Raw genomic sequence first — 24175 nt, 5'->3', positions numbered from 1 at the left:
CTACCAGCTTGGCATAGATGCAGTCTTACCACAAAGAGAAAAAATCACGCCCAGGCAAGTTCTTAAAAGAGGAAAATGCACAGCACAGAATGATAACCGCGGGGCAAATTACTCCGGCCATTTTCGTGAAAAGGAACGGGATCGGGAAAGGCTCGCGTCTTGGTATAGTCCCTCCTGAGGATGTGAGCCAATCGTTGTTCGCGCGGGAGAAACTCGGGCAAGCCCAAGGCGTCAAATAAGCGAGGTCGGGCGATGGATATGATACCGCTTAGATGGTTTTACAACGTTGCCCAGTACTCACGGACGTAAAGGGTTGGAGGAGAAGTAGATTGCAGGATATCCGGGGTTCTACTACGGAGTAGTGTCCAGGGCTCCGAGTACGTGGCGGAAAGACATGCAGAAAGCCCAGAAGGAGAGTGGGAAGGTGGATAATCGAAAAAGAAGTATTTGGAACATACTAATATGCATATAAAGAGTCTACCTAGGTATCTAATCTATCTAAGCTAAAGAGATGGTGAATTGGGCTAATGTTCGGACGCGGATGATGTTTTGGGAAGATCAAAATCAGGCCCGACAAGCATATGCATGGACTGGAACTGGCACATATGAGAACAGAAAAGCAGATTCGTGTCAAGTAGCCGCGCCCATTGTAGTCGAGATATAACAACATAGTTAGTTCAACAGTCATATCACATCAGGTCCTTATAGTCATCGTCCTTATCTCCATCAAGTGTGCCTCCATGACACGGATAAGGGATATGCAAGAAACATTTGGAACGAAATATAGAAGGGAGGAAAGAAGGAATATAAAGCAGAAACGTAGAAAACGAACAGAAAGCGCCCCAGATGTAGAGCTCATTATCTCGCATTGTTATTGACCTAATTTAAACACTTTCTCCAAGTCATTTTTGTCCTCCTGTTTCTAGGTCAGATGGATGATAGTGCAAGCTCTGGTTTTCAAGACATGGTAAAGGGGAAACGCTCAAGTTCAGACGTGAAAGATAGCGCATGATAGGAGGTGAATTTGCTCCAAATTTTCGAGGAGTTTGTTGAATTTGTCTGTGTTGGTGTGCGCGCTCCAAATAGCAAACTGTTATGACACGCAGTTTGATATGGTGAGAAAGTCGATATAGAAAGAATCGGAAAAGGAGAAAGAAGAAAACAAGAGCGTATCTCAACCCTAAACCTGATAGACAGTGCGCAATTTTGTCGACACCGGCGGAGGAAGCTGCGAGAGGAATGAATCGAAGTTGGGTATCATATTTTTATATCCTTGCAGGACCTGTTCATTTAGTTAGATGACAACGGTCCTGGCAGTAGCAGTGTCAGTTTGAGATTACATACCTGCTGGAAGGAGCTTTGAATATCCCGGTACTCCTCCTGCGATAGCGACTTGCTTGGGAAAGAGGCAATGGCCTGGAAGTAATCAACCAAGCTTGACTCCATGGCCTGTGGGTTCTTCATGACCACAACGTTGAACCCGAGGAAAGCAGAGGCTTTCTCGCGAGTGAATTCGATCTTGCTCATCGACCTCAAGAAGGGATTGGCATATTCGCCCAGGTGTGGCGCCATGTGGTCGGCACAGCAAAGACCCAGACGACCAAGAGCCATGGCTGCGTTCTCATTGACGGAGTCAATGATCTCCTCGTTGTTGATAATAGCCAAGAGCCCAGGGTATATTTTCTCGATATAGGGACCTAGAGCCGCCTTCTCGTTCACGGCGATTTCACCGCATGACCAGCAGGCGTTGTTCAGCACGCTAAATCCTGTATGGCGGTCATCATCAGGAATCTGGTCTAGGTCGAGCTGCTTGATAAGGACAGGCATGATGGTCGGAATGAAAGGCTCGAGGTGAGTGAAAATATTAATGGCGCAGTCACCCAGAAGAGCGTAGGAAGACTGTCGGACCTCATAATTGGGGTCTTGCATACAGTAGCAGAGCAGGTCGAAGAATCGCGGCTGCGAGTGGGCGACAAGTTCGCCGCTCTTTTGCGGATCAATAGCCTGGATGATCGCACTGAGAAGATCAAGACTGGTGACTAAGAAGTCCTTGTCGGGCTCATCGACAGCGTCGTTATTTACTGAAGCGATTGATTCCTCGAGATTCTGGTAGATTATCTTGATGCAGCGTTGGAAGAGAGGGGCGGCGAATGGCGAAAAGGCATCTCCGTAGGCATTGGCAATGTAGCCAAGACATTCTAGCAGTGGGAAAAGCTCCCGTGACTGGTCGGTTATCTGGTTGTATCGCTCGATCAAAGCAGGCATGAGGATTTCAACCAGGTGAGGCTTAGCCAACTCGGACAAGACGCACTCTGCAAGGGTCTGGACGCAATCATAGAGAATGTACATGTTGCGGTCCTTGTACTTGCCAAAGCATTGGACAAACTGTCGGAGAATAGGCTCGCAGTATGGAATTAGACTATCATCGGACTTCTCTTCCAGGCTGGCGAAGGCTGATGCAGCAGCTTCCTGTACCTTCTTGTTGTTGTCAAGCATGCGGCGGAGAATGCCCTCCATCATCGGCTCAAAGAACTGTGCCCTCTGAGCAGGATCACTCAAGTGTGAAGCCCACTCAGAGAAGCGCCCAAGACACCAGCAGGTAATCTGGCGAACAACGGGTTGGGGGTCACTCAACAAAGAAATCAAGTATGGAACCAAGTCAGGCAGATGGGGTGTAACAGCATCCATGCAGCCGTCAGCGACGGCACCAAGAGTGAGAACCGCAGCCTCACGGTTGGGCCACTGCTCATGACGCAGAGTCTCCTTCAGATAGGGCAGAATGGTCTCAAAGATAGGGTCATGGTAAACGTTGGAGAAGACATCCAACGCGGCAGCGGAACATTTCCGCAGAGTCCACTCATCCTCAGGATCGTCACCAAATTCGGAGTCTTCAATCTCGCCCTCACTGAGGTCATCCTCATCCTCCTGTTGAGCAATTGCGCCGTTAGCCTGCTCGCCCTGCTTTGCAGCGTTGAGCTTATCACTCTTGCTCTTAGCGAACTGGGGCTTGAGGTCTTCGGCACGGTCTTCAGTCTCAGCATCGTCCTCTTCCTGCATCAGACGAATTACATCGTCCTCTTCATAGATCATGTTCTGCAGTAAAACAGGGATGATCTTTGGCATGAACGGCGCAAGCGGCTGTTGCAGCCGCTGCTGTTCACCAGCGACAATCCAAAATTCTGCAGCATCAAGAGCCAACTCAGGATCTTCTTGATTCTGCTGCTGAATCAGGATATAGTTCACCAGTCCTTCCATGTGGGGAATCAGTTTCTCCGGCGCAAATTCCACCAATTGAGAGAATGACTGGCAGACCATCTTCCGTACCTCAGTATCCTGATCACCAGAAAGGTTGAACAACTGCGAAAGGAAAATGTCCAAGGACGCCATGAGGGCGTGAGGCCGGGTCGGAAGGAAGACATGAATGCTTTTCAGAGCGATAGCTCGCACATGTGCGCTTTCGCGAGTGGTAAATTCCATCAATTTGGGAATAATCACATCGAGAGGACGCTGACCCTGGTAATCGCGTTCCAAAATCTTGCGGTTGTCCTCGCAGACCTTGAACAAAGCCGCCATTGCGGCCTCTTGCGCGGGCTGAGAAACATCGCCGGGGGTGTTACCCACGAGAGAGAGCAGCTCATGAAGAACCTCAGGCCAGGCCAACAAACCTCCCTGCTGAACCAACTCGGTGATGATACTACCGGCACCTCTTTGTACTTGGCGGTCGGTATCCCGCAGCGAGACCAAGGCGGCGGAGCGAATGAAGTTTAGGCTCTCTTGCGGAATTGTGCGGAAGGCCATGTAAAGCTTGGTTTTCATGTTCATGGCCGCAGCGAAGCGCACCATGGCGTAGGTTTGAGCGTCCATGCCCACCGCAGGAGGTACCTGCGGGGTGGAAAAGAGGTAGGTGATGTAGTTGACATAGTCGGGAGAGGAAGTTGCTTGAGAAAGCATCTATAGGGATAAGATAAATATTCCATAGTCAGTTATCTCAGGTCACTATATTCAAATAGACAAACTTTCCCCTCCTGTGAAGGAGGGAAGAGAAGGAGATTATGTGCAGTGATCAAGAAACCAGAAAAAAAGAAAAAAGAGAGGTTTGCGATACCGTTTCAGCCTGTTTGCGGATTGATTGGTCGTGACCATTCAGCGAGTCCTTGAGGCAGCAGGCTAGCTGCCTCAATGGCTCATCTTGCGGTTGCCAGTCCATGTTGGATTGGGTTGAGGTTGTTCAACGAGTCCGTCGAAGCAAAAGTGCGTGTGGCACAGGGAGGGCCCCGCCAAGAATGTGCGGGCCCGTTGTTCCCCACGAACAGCAAAAGATTGCTGATCGACTGAGATCAAAGATGGCCAAATAATTAGACTTGAAGAAGTCAGTCAAGGATATTTTAGAATCGCAGGATTTGGAAAAGAAAAAAGAAAACCTTTTCAAGGAGAAAAGAAAATTCCTTAACAAAAAAAAAAAGTGAAAAGTGAAAAGCCTTCCAAGCCAAAGCGCTTGAAAGTGAGAGGGGTTTGCCTGCAGGCAGAAAATTGGAAGGGAAAGCGGTGAGAGATAACCAGGCGAGATGGGAGTTTGTAGGGTTATGAAGGAATAGAACACTTATATCTGGACTAAAGAAAGCGAGAATATAATAAATACATGAATACTCTTCTTAATATCCTCATCTGTCAATTGAACTTGGCTTCTCACTTCACCCTACCTACGCTGTTGAGTCCAGCATGGAGTGGCATACTGTCGGGGTACTAACATATCTGACGCTCCAAAGTCCACTTTCTTATAGAGACGGCCCCCGTTTCTATAAGCAACGAAGACGTCTTTTAGCACAACACGTAATATGTACCCAGCTTATCGACATTTTATCAATAAAATTTCGATAGATAATCTATGCCCAGACTAGCTTCTTAATATCATAAACAAGGTGCTCCAGTATCCCAGTTCGTTTCTTCGCATCCGCCAACGAAATGATATCCAAATTCTCAACCACAGAAACCGAATCTACATTTTGTCCTTGACCATTCATCATTGCCCGCTCAATTTCATGACAGATAGATCGTACTCGATCCGTTTCTCTTACACTTCCTCCAGTCGGGCCAAGACGCGGACTGGCCAGTGATTTTGCGGCGGGAAGAGATTTGAAAGCGACAAAGCGCGTGGTAGCCCGCTTAGTCCCACGTAACCACGAGACAAGATCCCATTCTCCGTTGGAACTTGCAATCGCCTCGAGATTCTCGGGACGCACGTTAGTCTGTAAAGAACGAGTATTTACTCGGAGGGCATTTGTGTCACCGTCACGATAAACGATGACGAGTCCGACGTTGCTGCGCTCGTTTGATTGACTGTCCGTTAGAATGGAGGTGATGTATGTACCGTAATGGATGCGGGAGATCGAGCGTAGGTCAATTCGCTCAAAGGAGAGCACTTTGTCAGTTTCCCAGTCAAAGCGGCAACTGTACACGGCTGCGTCGGTGAGCAGTAAAACGGACTCTTCAAATGGGAGGGTTCGCAGGGTGTTTGGCTCACGGGGAGTTAGCATAGTCCAACCACCAAGGAATTCTTCCGAGGGACTGCCGATGACAATTTTGCAGCTGGTGTCAATTGCATTTTGGCGGATCTTGTCAACCGAAATACCTGGGTCGGTTGTCTGTAACTCAATGGCGAACTCGTCAAAAACGTGGGTTGAGACGTTGCCAAGTAGGTAGTCGATGCATGCTTGGGAAAAATAATCATTGACGATATTATTGTAATATCGAGAGAGTGTCAGTCCGAAATCATTGAGAGCTCCGCGGTAGTCTCGCTTTCTTGTCCTGGTGTAATCGCCCTTCAAAGCAGCCGTTGACGAATATTGCTTTGAAATTGCATCCCCATTATCCGCCCACAGTGTGTTAAACCATTGCGTAGAAGAATCCCCGCCCAAATCAATGTGGATACCCTCTTTCTGTAGCTGGCCTTCCAAAGCCCATTGTCCAAAGGCACACTGCGCAACCCCAGTTCGGTCTAGACAGTCCATGCAATTCGTACGAACGATGCCTTTTTGTTGATCCACGGATTTTCCATCTTTGATGGTAGTGTAGCCAAACTCTTCCAGGGTCTCTTTCACACGGTCAACTAAGCGTGAAACGTTCTCGAATTTCATGCCACGACATTCGCTGTGGAAATCAAACCACTCTAGGCGTAACGGCGTGCCGTCAATACCCCCTGCACTGTTCAACGTGTCCGCATATCGTCCATATTGTTCACCAAGTTTCAGTTCTCCGGCGTGTTTATCAATTAGAGATACTGCCTGGATCTTGCCATACCGCCGACTTAACTCTCGGAAATGTCGCGCGAAAGCAAGTTGATTCGTTTCTGCTGAGTGATGCAGTACTGGGACGGGCTTGAAGGCATATGGCGACTGAGAAAAGTATAAAGGGATTGAGCCTCGTAGCTGAAGGTACGAATAGACATTACGGGAAGGGTCCCATCCTGGAACTGAGAGAATCTGTTCTGTTTCGACAGTGTTGGCAGTATTTCCGTCGTCATCGACACCGCGACGAAGGTAACGCAGACCAGGTCGATTGACGGAGCGTCGGGAAATGAGAGTTAATAGGAAATTCCGTTTGGGAGCCTCTGATTTCACAGCTTCTGGAGCTTGACTTTCTCCAAGGATGAGCCCTTCAGCGAGACCGCCCCCTGCAGATAGGTCTGCTTCTTTCTCGGAGCCAGCCACCGTGAATTCTCTCTGGCCAACAAACCCCTGTAACAAGGGTAAGATAAAGCCATGAGTCCCATTGTCAATAAATGTGGACATGAGATGTTTATTCCAGAAATACTAAGTATTCTAGATCAGCAACTAGTTCTAAGCCAAGCTACTGAAGTTTTTGAATTCGGAACATACCAATGGATCTACCACTTTATGGAGAGGTAGCGGTCCCTTCCAAGCTTCCTGTGCATTAAAAGACCGTGTAAGATCATAATCGTATGCAAAAAAGAAATTATGTGATGAAAATAGCAGCTTCGTATATCGTAGTAACTTCGGCAATAACTCTGCTGCCTGGTCTGAACCCGGTTGATCTGTTTCACTGAGTACAGTGTTCGATACTTGCGACGAAGAAGCCTCAGCCGGTTCACCACGACTCTCAGAACCTTCACTCGATAGGCGGGGCGAGTCATCAAATGGCGAATCAGCAATATCATCTTTCTCCAAAGGACCTGGTGGGAGACCAAGATTCTTGCGGGAAAGCCAATTTGCTGCAAAGCGGCCAAATCGGACTCGCTTCTCAATGACATCTTCTGCGATACTCCCCACACTCATACCCCGCGCATGAAAGGTCTGACGGCTGGGAGAAGTAGGCGCGCTGGCAATCTCTGTTTCCGCGCCATCAGTAGCATTATCTGGGACATCCTCGTCAGATCCAGAGTCAAGATCAGGTTCCTCCTGCGCCACTTCTTTCCGAGCTTGGGCAATCGCACGGGTGGCCTCTGCTTGTGAAGATGTCGGAATCACGGCAACACTGGTGACGGCGTATATCGGACGGCTCTGGATCTGGGCGACTTGCTGGCGCTGGGTAATGGAGACAAGGAACGAATACGATGCAACAGATAATAGTCCTATTGCATATCCATGATGCGGTCAGATATTGGGTCCGCGGCAGTCGCTTATTGTTATTCAGTACAGACTGGAGGTCGACATACCAACAAGTCCATAAACCTCTATCGCGTCTCGGCCCTCTAGTGCTTCTGTAGTCAAGACTGGTAAGGGCGTAATTTTATTCGTCTTATAATCGATTCGGATCGACGAGGCTTCGTTATTGCTTCCATTATTAGGGCGAGGTCCGTTGACGCCCTGTCCGTGTAAGATCAAGCCGTCAACCGCGGCAACGATAACCAGTTTCCGCAGCAGGCCTGGCATTACGTCGATTGGGGAATCGGAGGAGGGGATGTACGGTGCCCAGATTGAAGCCCTTTGGCACCGTCGCGTGGGGCAGAGAGTATGCGAATGCGCAAGTTTTCGGATGCAAATCTTCCACGACAGCTGACCGGCGAATACATCATCGGGTTCGGGGAAGCCCCACCCACTTCCGAATCTAGTGAATTGCAAAGATCTTGATGGGTGTATATAGAGAGGAAGATAAGGTGAAGAGAAGAGAAAAAAAGGGAAACCAATATATACAGTGATGCCTCTCGCCAATTACTAAATCAACAAAATAAAGAACATTGAACCATTCAGGAAACCCAGTGTCATATCCAATCATTTCATACGGGCATGCCCAGTGCCTTGGTATGTGCCCGAGTCGCAAACCCACGGGTATTTCGAATGAAGCAGTAAAAATACATAGAATGCTCGTGGCAGCGAAGCGGAGAAGCCGGCAAGGCTGGTAGCTCGGGAGAGTAGATGCGAGGAAGGAAAGCGTCGTGAAAGGAGCCTCGTGAAGAAGAAAGGGGGGGTTGTGTAGTATGCTATATAGCTGACATTTTCCGATCAAACATTGCTATTCTGCTTGGTGTGTCGAGCCGTGCGCTCTTCGTTGCTTGTGTAAGTCGGCCCGGGTTCTCCGTCGCTTTCTTCGGCCAGATCCTCCAGACCGATTGCGCTGTTGTTCTCCACATCGTAAGAGTGAATGAGCCCCTCACGATCACCATGTCCGTTCAGATAGATGCTGGACGAACTCCGACGGTGTGGCTCGCCGCTATGACGAAGCTGCATCGACCGCCGAGTCTGGAAGCTTGCAATGCCATCTGTGGGTACACCATCTTCGTCGTATTTGGAGTTGGTCAGATTGTGTCCATCAGGATCGTGTCGTGAAAGGTTGAGAAGGTAGACACCGGTGAAGATAACGAGGAATCCACAGAGGAGAGAAATTGTGTTAACGGCATCCGTGGTATTGAATCCCTGGAAGAGGATGAAAGAGGCGCAAAGTGTAGCGGTAGTAAAGGTGACATAGTAGAGGGGGTTGACACTGCGAGATCAAAAAAGGGTGCCTTGGTTAGAAAAAGCGAAAAAAAAGTGTATGGCCATTCCTTGCGACTCACATGGAAGTTGAGAACTCGTTCAGGGCTTTGTTGAAGTAGTTCATCTGGGTAAGAATGCAGAATCCAGTCACAATGGCGAATATGTAGGTAGATGGTCGTCCAAATTGATTATGACCACCCAGGGTTAGTTTAACCGCAATACCAAACGCTTTGATGGACATGACAGAGACGGAGCCAACGGTGGAGCAGATCGAGATGAAGATAAGCGGGTTCTTCTTGCCGTGCTTTGGGGCGACGCGATAGATCATGACGGTGGAGAACACAGCGACGGCTAAACAGTAAATGAGGAAGCCAGGTCGAAGGGCGTAAGCTAGCATCACTTCAATCTTATCCACGGGTTGATCGGGAGGGGCATGTAGGACGATGACGACGGATCCAAGCAGACACATTGCGCAGCCTAATTTGCCCAGTGTACCTAGTTTTTCGTTGAGAAAATATGAACCGAGAACCGCGCTATAATTTGTTAGTTATGCCGTGAGCGTGACTAGCATGGTAGAAAAGCGATCGTACCCGATTAGGACACTCAGTGCGCCCAAAGGCGTAACCAGAATGGCTGGAGCGAAGGCGTAGGCGGCGAAGTTGGCGATTTCTCCCATTCCGACTGCGATAGAAATTAGCATCCAGCTGATATTTTTTCCTCTCTTTCGTCCTCATTTAAAAGATGACAATGGAGTGGGATTCGTACGCATGATGACACCAGCCCACCATATAGGACTCTTCAAATAAGAAAACCCTTCACCCTCAAAGCCGTGTCGTTCAGAAGCGTGCATCAAGCCCTATTTCCAACTAGTTAGTATGCTTCGGAAGCCCTTTTTCTTGATCGTGGACTCTTGCTCCGTCGCGGCGATTCCGAAGGGCGAATTTGCGATCGAGGCAGACGAACCTTTTTCGTGATCACGAAACTCGTACCTTACAGCGAAAAGACAAGTTAGACGGGTTTTCATGAAATCTCGAGGGCGAATTTCTATCCATACCAATTGCCATTGTTGATACGATGGCCAATATAAGACCGACATATCTATTCCCGCGCAAAATCCCCGTTAGCATAAGTGTCCTCGGTGGACCACAATGAATGGCCAAGGTGACCGGGACCGAGCTCACTTGTCTGGAAGCATTTTGCAGAGGTGGAGGAGCCGAGTGCTCCTACAATCAAAAGGCCTCCAATACTAGCAATATAGGATTGGGGGAGAGAGGGAGAGGAGAGAAGGATAGAGAAAGAGTGCGTAGGTGGCGGGAAATGAGCGAGAGGCTGGTTTACAACGAAGGGATTGCGGCGATTGCGGCGAGGGAGGTAGAAACAATGACGATAGGAGGAAGCAGAATAGCGAAAGGAGAAGGGCAACAGAAAGCTGAGCCAGCCCAAGAATTCTGGTCGGAGGAGGAGGGTTGGGTGAGAGATGAATGGTGAATGGACAAGTCCAGAACGAGTGGAAAGAAAGAGTGTTTGGGGGTGCCTGCGTGCGGTGGGGTTCCGTTTCGAGACTGGCCGATCGGGGGACGCGCGTATGAAAGTTGCATTTACAAGTCTACATTGGGCAATTTATTATGATTCAGTCGAATAGTTCAGATTTGATCAGATATTCGAAGAGTATTTTAAAATAAAATATATTAATAATATTGAAATAAATAAGATCTCTGACCACTGTATACAAAACTGAGCAATAACTACTGTACTCATAATTCTGTACTCATACAATACTGTATCTGTACAGACCCTGTTCCAAGTCGGGGCGATCGTCGTTTCATATCGATCTCGTCCAACCGCATTCGGCCTGTCGTCTATACATAGTCTCGGCGGATCCACTCTTTTCCAAGGCGCTGCTAATGAGATCTCGCTTGCATTCTTGTTGAATAACGATTCCAGAGAATTATGTATCTCAGTAGTGATACAAATATTATTATATTTGTATTGCATTTATTTTGGGTACTACAATCAGCCCAAATACTGATACAATTGAATTTGATTATACTTACCGTACTGTACTATGTATGCAATGTACCTCGGTCTGCGGAACCGTTTGCAGATCAACAAGGGACTCCGACTCGGAGCAATTTGAGAGTCTGAAGACCCCTCCCAATTTCAGGTCCATCCATGGAAATGATTTCGAAGATACTGCCTCTCTATACCCTCTAGAATGGGAAATTTCAAGATTGAGAACATGTGGCGGAAGCTTAAATAGCCCGAAACCGGTGACCCTCCAGGCACAACTAAAACTATTAGTTTTACGCTAGTCAATTTGGCACCAAATCATCATGGCCATACAATTTAATTAAATAGCTGTAGAAATTAATCGGGCTGAGTATGTATAAAGTGCATACATATGGTATTATGCACCTATGAACTTTCAGCTGCCCGCTGTTCGGCTAATTTCCCGTGTGTAAACTACTCGTCCATAACAGCCACATCTTGAACTGCGGAGAGTCAAACATCCTTCAATCGTATATCTGATGCAAAGATCTCAATCTTACTAAATGTGATAGTCCCACGAACTTCTAAAAAGCGTTCCAAGGCTAAACTGTTGAATAACCTTCGCCAAGATTTACCAAGGTATGTTATGCACATGGGCGCAGGGTATGCAGAACAGGATTCATGCATTGTAAAAGCCTAACCTAAATAAACGTAATTCACTATGCCATCGATATAACGCCAACTAAGTGTCATGCACATGAAACTCTGTCCAACAGAAAAGCAAAGCTAAACTATACTAAAACTCCAGTCGACGCCTGCAGAGACTTTTTGAAAGGGAACAGTGGTATCATGTACGGCCCAAGTTGAGAACATGCCACATCAAAAACCAGCAAACATAACAGGAAGTTTCGCGAGAGTTCGCGGGGTATCGGGTACAAGGTGGGCTCCATCTCCATTGGGGAGGGGCCAAGGAGACTGGGGCCCGAAAGAGGGTGGACAATGACAAACAAACAATAAACAGAGTGGTTGAGAACGTACCTTATGAATGTTACCGGACACAGATTACGTCGTTAGGCATAGGTAAGGCGGTTACTGGTGGGTTCAGAATTAGTAGACTGGGTGTTATACTGTTGAAAATGGCAGGCTTTGAGCCACCAGTATCCACGAAAGACAATCCAGATTGGCAAGCCATCGTGAGGAGAGGACTTCGTAACCGTGAGATTTGTAGTTGGGAAAAAAGACATCAACATATGGGGGTTTACGAGGGTCGGCGACGTTTGAGATCGGGGTTGGTGTCTGCAAAGTCCCACTCGTCCTCTACCTCGCGGGATCGTTTGGCAGAAGCGTTGTCGATTGGTTGAGCGTCAGCGGGGGATTGATCGGTGTCGCCTAGTTCGACGGTCTCCGAAGGTTCGAGGTCGACATAGAGATCGTCATTTCCGCCTTCGCCGTCTTGAGATCCATGGGCGTCAACTTCTTCGCCGGGAGGTGTAGCCAAATCATCCTCGGGATTATCAGGCTGATCATCGTGGTCATTCTGAGTACTCTGCAGCACGTCTTCAGCGATACCAAGCAAATCATCCTCGGGACCAAAGCCATAATCTTGGTTATGCGCTTGCAAATCGGCATGCTCTTCATGCGGAACATTTCCCACGGTTGACTCTGATTCTCCCTGGGAACGATAATCTTCATTTTGGTCGACCAGACCATCTTGGGAATCGGCTTCAGGATTAGACTCCTCGCCAGGTTCTTCGTCATACTCAGGTTTTTCATTGACATCTTCAGCGTCAGTACTAGTCTCTAACACTTGAACTTCCTCATCATGAGTCTCATCCTGAGCTTCCTCGGAGTGCGGATCATCGTGATGTTCGCCGATGTGGTGTTCGTCCACATTCTCATGATTGAGATCTTGACCATTTGGCTCATCATCAGGTTGATGATAGTGTTCAGGATGCTCCCAATTATCTTCGTTCGCATCGGGATAGTCATCCTCGGATTGTGCAGTGGCATCAGGAACCGAGCCGATGGTGGTTGAGGACTCGGTCATTGGAGCTTCAGCATTATCGTGCTTTTCCTCATGAACGTCATGGTAAGGTTCAGCCCCCTCTTGCGAACGATTTTCTTCCGAAGGAGCCTTATCTGCGTGTGCATGATCGAGTTCTGCTTGACTAGCGTCAGCCCCCTGACCCTTGAAGGTATTGCTCCCGGAAGTCTCGGCCTCAGCCGAAGGTGCAATTTCTTGAACACTGTGGGAAGCTTCGTCTGGTTTTCCGGTGTCTTCGACATTGGGCTTGTTAGATGGTAAATCCTTTGAAGATTGATCCACTTCATGTTCAGTCACTTCATCGTTGCCGCCATCTTCATAGTCGACATCCCATGCGTGTACCTGGGAGAGTCCCTTTCCTGTCTTGGCAGCAGATTCAAGACTAGCCAGTTCAGCATGAGCAGATATCTTGCTACCAAGAGTGAGGTATAGGGCATCGGGGTCTGTTACACCGTCGTTGTGACTCAGATGAGTGTAAATGTCCAAAATATGATGCAAGGTCGTCTTGGAATTGTGTATCGAATCCTAAAAATACCACGTCAGCATGAACATATAATAAAACCGAGGTTGAGGGAATTTGCACATACCTCTGTTAGTTGAATGCCGAGTGCATCGATATCAATGATAAGTACTTCGTCCTCGGCGACATTGTCCAGAAGTACTTCACGTAGAGAATTGAACAATTTGCCAATGGAGTCATACGCGACATCCTCATCATGCAAGAAGAAGGTCTCTGCTGAATCACCTTCTAGGGGCGGGAAAAGAGAAATCACATTATCTTGGTAGAGGACCTTCACCGGGTGCAATGTCTCATTATCGTTGGTATCATGCGACTCAGTAAGGGGGTCGCCATGCTCTGCATCGTGCTCTTCAGCGGTTTGAGCGCTGTCATCCTCAGCTGGATTAATAGAGGGCTGTAGTTCAGTTGCTGGTTGTGCTTCCGTATTTTGGGAAGCATTCGTTTCTAGATGAGTAGACTGCTTCTCGGCTGTAACAGATTGGCTTGCCTCTACAGCAGCATTAGTTTTATTGTCTAAACCAATCTGGTCAACGGTGGCGCCAGTATCCACAGCTTTATCTTCGTTGGGGGCACCATCTTCGTTGTCTCCCGAAGGTTTTGTTCCGAAAAGATTATTCTGCTCGTGGTGCTCAGGCTCAGGCTCAGGCTCTTCCTTGGCCTGCAGCTGTGTTTGCGGCTCCGGTTGCGGCGGTGGCGGCGACTGTGGCTCTTGTTTCGACACTTCTGTTTCTTCTAATGAAGGTGTAGATACTGGTTGTGGCTCTTCGGGAGCCTGTTGGTCAGACGCGATGATCTCTGGGGCTGGTTCTGTGACATCTTGATTAAGTTGGTGCAATGAGTCGTTGCTAGTGACAGCGTCTTCGATGTGAATAGTCGGGACAGCTTCCACGATCTCTTCGTCCTGGTCGCCTTCTAGCATCTCGGCCTCATAGGTCACGTCTTCGTCTTGGACCTCAATGTCGTGATCTTCATCGACGAAGTTATCTGCGTCAACCATGGACCCTTCCGAAGGTTCGTCGGCCATATCGGCATCATTGTTTGCATCGTTGAAGAGCGACGGCTGAGATGTATTCTGGAAATCTTCGGCACCGATCATATCACTATCCATATTCGAGGCATGATCATGGTCTTCCATAAGATCGATATCAATATCAAAATCATCGGCCTGCCCCTGGTAAGGGGAAGCCATTTCCATTGAGTCCTCGACTGCAGGAACTTCCATCGCTTGAAAAGAGAGGGCCGAGGTTGCTGTCATAGCATGAAGACGCGTAGGAAATGGGTGTGAAAGAGACGTGTAAGGTGGTTTGGAGGTGGCGTTTAACGGGAAGATGAAACTGAGGGATGGGCGAATAAAAGTTATCAACAGAGTATTCCCATTTAGATTTCACAAATTTAAAGACATCAGGGCACTCTAGTGCTCGATAATAAAAGGGAAAGAGGTCGAGGCGAAGTGGTGAACGGAAAGAAAGAAAGAAAAAAGTGTTCCAGTCGCCCAAAGCCGGACTAAGCGAAGGGGGGAGGAATGCACGGGCCACCCGAAGAGAACAGAGTAGCTGCCCGCCGGAGAGTCGTCCATCAACATCACCAAGGGGCTCTCTCATCAAGGTTGCTGAGTCGACTGAGCAAGTCTAGAGCATCTTTGATATTTATTCCAATTACTTTTGCTTGATATCTACAGTCACGCGCAATGGTAGGATCTGCCCCTCTCTCCCCTGTGCGATGACGGTCTATTCGTCGGGAGGTCCATACTAACAACCATCTCTCCCACAACAGGTTGTTCTGGCAGCATCGATATGTACTCGCGGAGGTAAAGCGGTCCTCTCGCGCCAGTTCCGTGAAATCGCCAGGTCGCGCATTGAGGCTCTTCTTGCCTCCTTTCCCAAGCTTGCAGATTCGGGGACCCAACACACCACTGTTGAACAGGACAATGTCCGCTTCGTCTATCAGCCACTAGATGAGCTGTACATTGTCTTGATCACCAACCGTCAATCGAACATCCTTCAAGATATCGACAGTCTTCATTTGTTCGCCCAAGTGACAACCAGCATTTGCAAGAGCTTGGATGAACGGGAAATCCTCCGCAATGCTTTCGAGCTGCTGAGCGCATTCGATGAATTGGTGACATTGGGTTACCGAGAGAACCTGTCCCTTTCCCAGATTAAGACATTCCTGGAAATGGAGAGTCATGAGGAGAGAATTCAGGAAATCATTGAGCGAGTATGTCTAGGCACACATTGCGGGGCTCAACCGATACTAACGTGTCGCGACAGAACAAAGAGTTGGAAGCCAGCGAGGAACGCAAGAGGAAGGCTAAGCAACTGGAAATGCAGCGCAAGGAGGCTGCTCGCACAGGTCGCCCTGCTGCTCCTAGGGCACCAAACTACCCCGTTTACACACCTCCAACACGCCCCGCCGTCCCAGACACATACGATTCCTACGAGGCTGAGAAGAAGAAGGCATTTGCCAAGTAAGTTGGCTTTTATATCTCTATGGTGGCTATGAGAAGGGCTATGGTTTCTAACATATACTCTCATTAGGCCTATCCCATCCCGCGGCAAGGGTATGCAATTGGGCAAGAAATCCAAGGCAACTGATATCTATGAGAAGGTTCGAGGTGATCTTGGCCCCGAAATTGAGGAGTCCAGCCCCCTGGTAGGCTCAGAGGTTTCTTCTCCTGTGCCAGAGGCTCCTTCAACCCGCGAATCCCTCGCCGTGGACCGAGACCCTGTCCACGTTACCATTGCCGAGACAATTTCCGCTACGCTCACTCGAGAAGGTGCCTTGAAGTCATTCGAAGTCAAGGGCGACCTTCAGCTCCGTATCACAGACCCATCTTTCACAAAGCTCCGTCTTGATCTCCAAGCCAACCCGACCCACGGTGCCCAATTCCGGACTCACCCCAATGTCGACAAGGCCCTATTCACTAGCTCTTCTACAATTCAACTCAAGGATACCTCTAAGCGATTCCCCGCAAATAACTCAATTGGTGTTCTGCGATGGCGAGTGGCCAGCTCGGCTGACAACGCCGAGATACTTCCCATCACTTTCACAGTGTGGGTGAATAAGGGCTCTGACTCAACTACCGTGACTGTTGAATACGAGCTTACCGGCTCAGACAGCTTGCAAGATGTTGTTGTCACCATTCCTTACGGAGCAACTGAGCCTGCTGTTTCCAGTTTCGATGCGGTCTACGAAGTCTCAGGCGACAGCCTCGACTGGAACCTTGGCGCAGTTGACGAGTCCAACCCCTCGGGCAGCTTTGAATTCGAGTCTACTGATGGCGACGAGGATGTCTTCTTCCCAATGAGCGTCCGCTTTACTAAGACGCAGCCTTTCGTGGATGTGGATGTTCTGGATGTTGCCCTGCTGGAAATGGAAGGGGAGAGCACTGGCTTCTCCAAGGATGTTCGCAGCGTTGCCGAGAACTTCCTTATTGAGTGATCCAAATATGGGATTGTATAGAGTTTGTTACTTAATGATGTTCGGACAGTGGCCTTTACCTTTACTTTCAAGACCTTGTTCTAAGCCCCTTGTTATCAGATTGCTTTTTTTTTCAAATCCTTTCCCAAGGCCGTGTTTCTTTACTTTACTCGAGATTAACACAAAATGACTAGACTTTACCATGACTTACACGACCTGGTGAATTTACTGGACACTTAGCCAGACCCCCAAAGCGTATCTGCGACGGTGATGCTCAATCTACTCATCTGCGCGTAATTTATCCTATATCACGTCAGAATTATAGTTAGTTAACAGAAACGACTTCAATGCTATGTAAGCGGTCAGAGCTTGTAAGTTCCACCAAGCTTTTCGTACCTCAGTCCCAACCCATGAATGTCATATCTCTGGTTCCTCGAAGCAACCAGGGACAACCGATTTACGTACGCCACCACTTTGGATCGTCATATTTACATTGCACCCCAGGCCTAGGCCATTTCGATAATTCTGGGAATATGGGCACGCTATCAAAATCCTTTACCGGTCTCAAGGAATTGAGGGGATTGAGTTTCTTGCAGCAGCACGACGCTGCTAGTGACGGAGACGATGATCCCCTCATACATGTACATGTATTGCCGCTTACCTAGACGGATATCGGAACTCCTAGGTTGTCCACTTTAACAGCGAACTGGGAAGAAACAGCCGCAAAAAGGATCTGATAGGTAAGGATACTGAGGAGTTAATTTATGACCATGGTCATTGTTGACTTGTAATCAAGCATAATCTAATGCAATTTCTCCAAGATGTGGTTCATGGCAAATTGTAGCATACAATCAACTGCCGTGAATAGTAAATTACCTCACCGAATGGCCTTGAATTCGCCTCTAACAACCTCTCAACGTCCCAGGAGGCAAATCAAAGCTGAAGAGAGATTGGATCTCAATCTCAACTTGGTGGCCATTTCCCTTGAGCTTGTCACTTCTCTTCTGGTACAGCGTCATTGCCGGATATCTCCCGGGGAGGTTTTTAGGTTACCATGCGTGTGTGTTGACCCAAGCGAAGTATTGTGTTGAGTTGCTGGTTTCTTCGCACGCAATGGTCCAGTTCCTTCGTAGGGTTACTTGACTTCTTAAATTCCCATCGACTCCCGGTACTTCGGGTTTTCCTTTTCATCTTGGTTCTTGTTAGACACTGATGTCCAAAAGCATCAGGTCTATACAAAACACCACAGAGAACCTATGCTTAAGGTAAGGGATCCTTTTGATGCAGGCAATGCTGGAGTGAGGATGGATTCGTACTAATCAAAGTGTATATATAGAGAGCTATACAGGAGACAAAAAGAAGTCAGAGTAGACTTCGTCATGAGTAATATTCATTTTCCTTCATGGGCTGAGCAACAGAATTTGTTCAAATTGTCGTGTGCCGACGCAGAAACGTGCAGCCAGTTATCCAGTGTGGTATGTGAAAATTACCCAATTTCAGGTAGAAAAGTGATATCTGATATTGACTGAGTAGGAAAATTCTCTTCCAACTCTCCAAAGGGCTGAATCGGATGTAGGCACTAAGAAGATGGCTATTCCGCGGCTTGCTGAAGGTGCCGAATCTACATTCTCATCCCCAGGGAGGTTCCATCGTCGTCATGTACGTCGAGCATGTGAGTCTTGCCGACAAAGAAAGACAAAGTGTACTGGAGACAAGTCCGGTTGCCGGAATTGCCGTGAGGCCGGAATAATTTGCTGCTATACTGATGGTAAAAGAGAGAAGTCGAAGCGGTAAGTTTTGATTTACAGTCTCGATGAAATAAATGACACAGACATAACCATTGCAAAGACAATTAGCAAGCTTGTCCGCAAAGGTACAGGCGTATGAAGATGTCATCAGCAAGCTGAGCAATCGGTTCGGTGTCTCTGATGAACAGCTCGTGAACATCGCCCTTACAGCGGTAGGGAACCCGTTTCATATTTTAATGACATAGCCTTGTCTGAGTTAGAATAGGACTCCGCTTCTGAATTAGTATTGGATGGTGGCACCGATACTACTGGAAAACGGAAGTTTACTTCTGAACCACCACCTTCGCATCCCTCCTCTAATGCGCCTCCTGATCTTATCGATCATACAGAAGAGGACTTTAATAGGGATGAAGCTGCTAGGTCGACTGGTTTCATGGGCAAAAGTTCCGAAATCAACTGGCTACAGAACCTCAGCAAAGAGGTCAACAACGATGGTAAAGAGTGCTCTTGCAATTCTTCAAATGCAGATGAGGAAAATGCTCTTCCCTCTCCAACCTTGACTCCACGTCCCAAAAAAGCAAGTGATTCGTTGATGGCATCACTGAATTACTATCTGGACGACTTGGAGATCCCCAACATGAATCAAGTCGATGCCAACGGAGTGCCTCCCAAGGAAACGGCAACGAAGCTATTGAACTCATACTTGACTTCAGTCCATCCGTCTTTCCCAATCATAGGGATTTCAACTTTTGTCTCACAGTTTCAGGTCTATTTCAGTCAACCCTCTTTGAAGCCTGGTAATAAATGGCTAGCCATACTCAATCTTATCTTTGCAATTGCCGCGAAGTATGAAGAGTTAACAGACAGGGGTTGCACCGAAGAGGAGGATCCTCACCAGGTTTACTTTTCACGGGCAAGAATACTCAGCCTGGAGGATCAACTGTTGCATCATCCTGATCTTCAACAATTGCAGGTTGAAGGTCTGACCTGTTTCTATATGATATCTTCCGGCCATATCAATAGGTAACTTCATCTATTCGAAGTCATGGCATATTAAATCATGGGACTTGGCTAATTTTTTCTCCATCATCAGGGCATGGAAACTTGCAGGAAGTGCAGTTCGAGGGGCCTTGGCTCTCGGTCTCCATCTTCGCAGCGTCGGATCTTGTACTTCGGATACTTCAAAGGAGATTCGATATCGTGTGTGGTGGTCGTTATATACCGTAGAGCAGCTTCTGGCCGCCATCACGGGACGCCCTTCTTGCATCGTGGATGGTTCTTGCACCACGCCTCTTCCGGTTCCGTTTGATGAAGGTGACTTCCAAAAGGATGAAGTATCAATGTTGATCAGCAATAATGCACAAAACACCTGCAGTCCTCTCAAGCAAATGACATTCAGCAATAACGCGGCGAAACTTGATTCTGCTGCTGATTCAGACACAACCGATGAAGGGAACGAAGCCGATACCAAAATGAGCCGTGCTGAATACTTGAAGAGTCTTCCGCCCTGTATGTCACTGTACTTTTTGCAGCTGACATCACTCGCTATTATAGCCAAGCGCATGACGGTTAAGCTCTATAGCCCAGAGGCATTGCAAGCTCCGTGGGCAAGTACCAACTTCATTATTCAAAGTCTAATGCTTGATATTGATTCTTGGTTCATGAACCTTCCACCATCTTACGATTTCACCTCGACACAGACTTCGCAATGCCCTCTGGGACAACGAATGGGACTCGCTTTTCTCTTCTATAGTACCAAGATTGGCATCACTCGCCCATGTCTATGTCGATTGGATACTTCGCAGTCAGATGGAGACCTCACCTATGAATTCTGTAGCAAGACAGCCGCAGAATGCGTTGAGTCTGCATGCCACATGTTAAATCTCTTCCCGGATTCTCCAGATGCTGCTCTTTTACATCGGATCTCTCCGTGGTGGTGCACACTTCACTATCTCATGCAATCTATTACAGTCCTATTGTTAGAGCTTGCATTCCAAGCAGAACATGTCCCTGAAAAAGCAGCAATGGTGTCGAAGGCGGCAAAAAAGGCACTTCACTGGTTACACACGTTGTCCAGGACAAACGCCGCCTGTGAGCGAGCTTGGAAGCTCTGTGATGGGTTCTTAAGACGACTTGCGCCTCAGTTCGGTATCAGTATCTCTGAACTATCCGAAAATGAGGATTCATCTACAACGTCACTCATCGATGTCCCAGAACTTGACGAGTCCACGCTTGCTACAGAGAATCCGGTAATGGATCAATTATCTTTCGATCCGTCTACTTCAATCCCGTCGACAAATGCGATCGAGAGTATTGCCGCAGATATGGACTCCATCGCTTGGTCTCCAATGGATCATTCAGGCGCTCCGCTTGCAATGTCGCCATCGCTAAAGATAGAAGAACCCGACCTCATGGATGCCTTTATGAGCCCTGAAAAGTCACAGTCTGGTCGAAGCTCTTTTGATGATTATTACCCATATGACCCAGCGACTGGCCAAATCACTGGCTCGTTTTTCCCAACAGGGCCAAATCTCGATCTTGACATGGGTTACTTCTGGGGTGACCCTGTTTGTTGAGACATTACAAAAGTACCGTTTGAATAAGTTTAAGAGTACAAGGAGGAATTCCAGTCTTACGCTGGATAGGTGGACATCAGACTGTCATTTCGTGTAGTACTTGATTTGGTTGTTTATCTAAGGATTGATCGTTCAACTGATCAGATCATAATCCGTACAATTTCATATTGAAAACTCAATCCATTGAGTAGTTGCAGTGTGAAATTATGTTTCATTGCTACTTGCCATCTACTGCCAGTCTAGATATTAGTACTACTAGTACTAAATACTTTTATTGTAATATAAGAAAAACTAAAATTGTCATGGAAAAGAGCCCTCTACTACTGTGCGGGCTTTGTTTGCTTTTGATTCACAATCGCTGTCCCTATCCTTGGCTTCTATTTACAGGGTTCATAATGTGCAAAGTGTTGGTGGTATGTCCAAGCTTGATACATGTATCAAAGCCCCGCATCCCATAGTTTGACTTGTTTCGTCTCCCATTCGGCATGTGGAAATGACACTGTCCCGCGGAGCAGATATCCTTGGATGGCGTTTCCATAAACCTAGCTGCTGGGAAACCCCCTACCAGGCTTTGAAGGTTTAGATCTGGACCGGTCTGATTCTCTGGGTTATGCCGTCATAATGGGAAGTAGTTAACATGACGTTCCGTTGGATGCTATGGCCGGAGCTCAAGAGGCCTGCAGATTGCACACAAAGGTGCACCTTTTCAAAAGCTAAGTCTCCCATTGATATTTTGCCGCGGTGAACATGAAACGGGCTTGCTCTTCAGGTGATAGATTGGTTCTCAGAGGGCCATGAAGTGGAACATCGATTTTCAAGATTTTTGAGAATTGAATATAGACCGTGTGGTCCTTCGGGCCTTGCTTGTCAGACCATGCAATCTGCTTTCTTCTTTCTGACGAGTTCCACAGGTTGGCTTGAATCCCTAGAAGTCCGCGATTGTCGGCCGTAAACTTCTCCAAGCCGTCTAATATTGGAAGTATTCGACGTCGGATACCACACCCGATGTGATTATTGTCAATTTGATAGTCAGGGTATTGTTTGAGGCTGGCTATAACCTGATCAATGGCGAATTGGGGCTCTTCATAAGCCCCATCATCCTTTGGGCCGGCGGGCTGCTCGGGAGCCTCGTCGGACTCATCAATATAGGAGTTCCCATCGACCAAAGTAGATCCAAGGAATATAGTTTTTGTTCGTAATGCAAAAAATCGTGTCATTTGACCAAGATGAAAGATGTCGCACTGCATGCCATTATCGAGACCATTGCGACACTGTAGCTCAAGGTTTCTTGAAGAAAATGCTGCTCCCAATGTTGTTTTCCTTTTCGGTATCGGCTCATCACTTTCAAGTCCTCCATATGAGCGAAGGAAGTGGGCCTGTAAGTCAGTCAATGTATTCAGAACACACTGTCGCCTGTAAAACAGTTCCTCTATATACGGATCAAGATGTCAGTAAGCATATAATATTCTCCATCGGGACGGAGAGACATACCTTCAAGCCCGTTAGGAAGATACTTCCAATTCGGATATTCCTCGATCATCGGCCTTTCCAGGCCATGTAGCCAGTATTTCGAACCAAGAATGATAAGAGTATGGGTCATCGCTTTCGAAATATCATCTAAACCAAGAAATGTGGAAATTAAAATCATCTCCCGGAGCCGTCTTTCTTTTAACTTCAACATATCCAAGGTAAAAACTTTCACGCTGGAACTGGGTCTTGATTTGACCCCACCTCTATACTGAGCTGCCCGCAATGCAGTCTGAATGGGTTTTGTGGAATTGAACCATTCAGCAAGGTCAATGACTTTGACAACCATGGTTGATGACTGTGCTCTAAGGTCGTAATGGATGGCGTCTTGCACTTCTTCTGTCTCCGAGAAATCAAAACACAAAATTTTGAGGAACAGCTGTATCGCCTCAACCCCACAGAGCTCTGATTTCGCGCTGACAGGGATTTGTACAACAGGCAACATAGCTAGCATTGAACTTTCGTTATCACTCGGTGGGTTTTCCACAGCTCCTGTGGCCATACGATCCACAAGAGCTTGCCTCTGCTGCGCAAGGAGTCTACCTTCCATAAACTTGTCCGAGTCCAACATGGCACCAAAGTAAGGACTCCCGAGCATCAGTCTTTTGCTTGAAACCTGCCAATAATGACTTCTGCCAGATGATATGGCAGTATAATTTAGAATAATATCGCCTAATGGCGAGATAACGACAGGTGCAGCTGGTGTGCTATCAGGCACAACGTTGATATCTTTGCCACGCGAACGCTGGCGATTTGGCAAAGCCTTCGGCGCCACATGGTTGTTATCCGAGAGCTGCTCGCCCTTGATCGCTTCCACTGGATGTGGCAGAGATGAGTTACCTTGCGGCATGACTCTTGCGAGTTGGTTATTCCAAACTCCGCTGTGGAGGGAAATCAAAGCAGTTTGTCATGAGGCGGAAATTTGGATATATCTGTAGCCAGTTTTGAAAACCCGGTATTTCCTATGACCAGGCTTGGGAGACTTTGTCAAGGTCTGTGAAATAGTATATGCAATAGTCCGGCAATTATCAAACACTCATTATTTGGCTCGCCAACACTGAAGTGGTCTTGGTTGTAAACCAAGCAGACATCCGACTTGTTCGTCTGGACGAGGATTGACCAATTGGATCAAATGCAACACCGGGGATATATGGTATGCTATGATTATACAGCCGGATGGGATATAGACAAGGCGATTGTCGCTAAAACTTGTTAGGAAATAATACAAAAATAAGAATCGTCGAAGTCGGATTTGTTCACAGTTGATCTTGAATTTCCCATGACTAAGCTGCTTTTTCCAATGTATCAGCTCTTAGGAAGGCGGTGAGTGCGATTATCAATTGTTAAACAGTAGTCCTTTCAAGTTGAAGAATAGTTATGAAAAGCAAGAAATGAGGAAAAGGTCGAAAAATTGTAATGAT

General features: G+C 47.5%; 7 protein-coding genes across 7 annotated transcripts; 2 read left to right on the top strand and 5 right to left on the bottom strand.

The window, feature by feature from the left end:
* Positions 1 to 1180: 1180 nt before the first annotated feature.
* On the bottom strand, positions 1181 to 4207 carry N7469_010771 (putative importin beta-2 subunit; the record flags this gene model as incomplete). The annotated part of the gene is made up of 3 exons (XM_056649676.1): positions 1181 to 1282; positions 1345 to 3951; positions 4106 to 4207. The coding sequence occupies 3 exons, from the start codon at positions 4205 to 4207 to the stop codon at positions 1181 to 1183; spliced, it is 2811 nt and encodes a 936-aa protein (XP_056496807.1).
* Positions 4208 to 4883: 676 nt separating this feature from the next.
* Positions 4884 to 7889, bottom strand: N7469_010770 (uncharacterized protein; the record flags this gene model as incomplete). The annotated part of the gene is made up of 3 exons (XM_056649675.1): positions 4884 to 6809; positions 6876 to 7588; positions 7673 to 7889. The coding sequence occupies 3 exons, from the start codon at positions 7887 to 7889 to the stop codon at positions 4884 to 4886; spliced, it is 2856 nt and encodes a 951-aa protein (XP_056496806.1).
* A 570-nt stretch (positions 7890 to 8459) lies between these two features.
* N7469_010769 (DUF803 domain membrane protein) lies at positions 8460 to 10125 on the bottom strand (the record flags this gene model as incomplete). Its single annotated transcript, XM_056649674.1, has 7 exons — positions 8460 to 8937; positions 9011 to 9463; positions 9521 to 9611; positions 9696 to 9786; positions 9894 to 9919; positions 9985 to 10028; positions 10112 to 10125. 7 exons carry the CDS (start codon positions 10123 to 10125, stop codon positions 8460 to 8462), a joined length of 1197 nt encoding a protein of 398 aa, XP_056496805.1.
* A 2052-nt stretch (positions 10126 to 12177) lies between these two features.
* On the bottom strand, positions 12178 to 14705 carry N7469_010768 (uncharacterized protein; the record flags this gene model as incomplete). The annotated part of the gene is made up of 2 exons (XM_056649673.1): positions 12178 to 13488; positions 13551 to 14705. 2 exons carry the CDS (start codon positions 14703 to 14705, stop codon positions 12178 to 12180), a joined length of 2466 nt encoding a protein of 821 aa, XP_056496804.1.
* Positions 14706 to 15170: 465 nt separating this feature from the next.
* On the top strand, positions 15171 to 16924 carry N7469_010767 (coatomer subunit delta; the record flags this gene model as incomplete). The annotated part of the gene is made up of 4 exons (XM_056649672.1): positions 15171 to 15173; positions 15257 to 15700; positions 15754 to 15950; positions 16021 to 16924. 4 exons carry the CDS (start codon positions 15171 to 15173, stop codon positions 16922 to 16924), a joined length of 1548 nt encoding a protein of 515 aa, XP_056496803.1.
* Positions 16925 to 18282: 1358 nt separating this feature from the next.
* N7469_010766 (CeGAL family transcription factor) lies at positions 18283 to 21227 on the top strand (the record flags this gene model as incomplete). The annotated part of the gene is made up of 5 exons (XM_056649671.1): positions 18283 to 18378; positions 18437 to 18693; positions 18752 to 18863; positions 18917 to 19674; positions 19745 to 21227. The coding sequence occupies 5 exons, from the start codon at positions 18283 to 18285 to the stop codon at positions 21225 to 21227; spliced, it is 2706 nt and encodes a 901-aa protein (XP_056496802.1).
* Positions 21228 to 21940: 713 nt separating this feature from the next.
* Positions 21941 to 23604, bottom strand: N7469_010765 (uncharacterized protein; the record flags this gene model as incomplete). Its single annotated transcript, XM_056649670.1, has 2 exons — positions 21941 to 22656; positions 22719 to 23604. The coding sequence occupies 2 exons, from the start codon at positions 23602 to 23604 to the stop codon at positions 21941 to 21943; spliced, it is 1602 nt and encodes a 533-aa protein (XP_056496801.1).
* Positions 23605 to 24175: the final 571 nt, after the last annotated feature.

Source organism: Penicillium citrinum, assembly GCF_028827155.1.
Source record: "Penicillium citrinum strain IBT 23319 chromosome Unknown utg000009l:1.0-4274883.0:1.0-4276374.0, whole genome shotgun sequence".
Lineage (NCBI taxonomy): Eukaryota > Fungi > Ascomycota > Eurotiomycetes > Eurotiales > Aspergillaceae > Penicillium > Penicillium citrinum.
The sequence above is the reverse complement of the archived record's forward strand: the minus strand, read 5'-3'. Positions and strand labels throughout refer to the sequence as shown.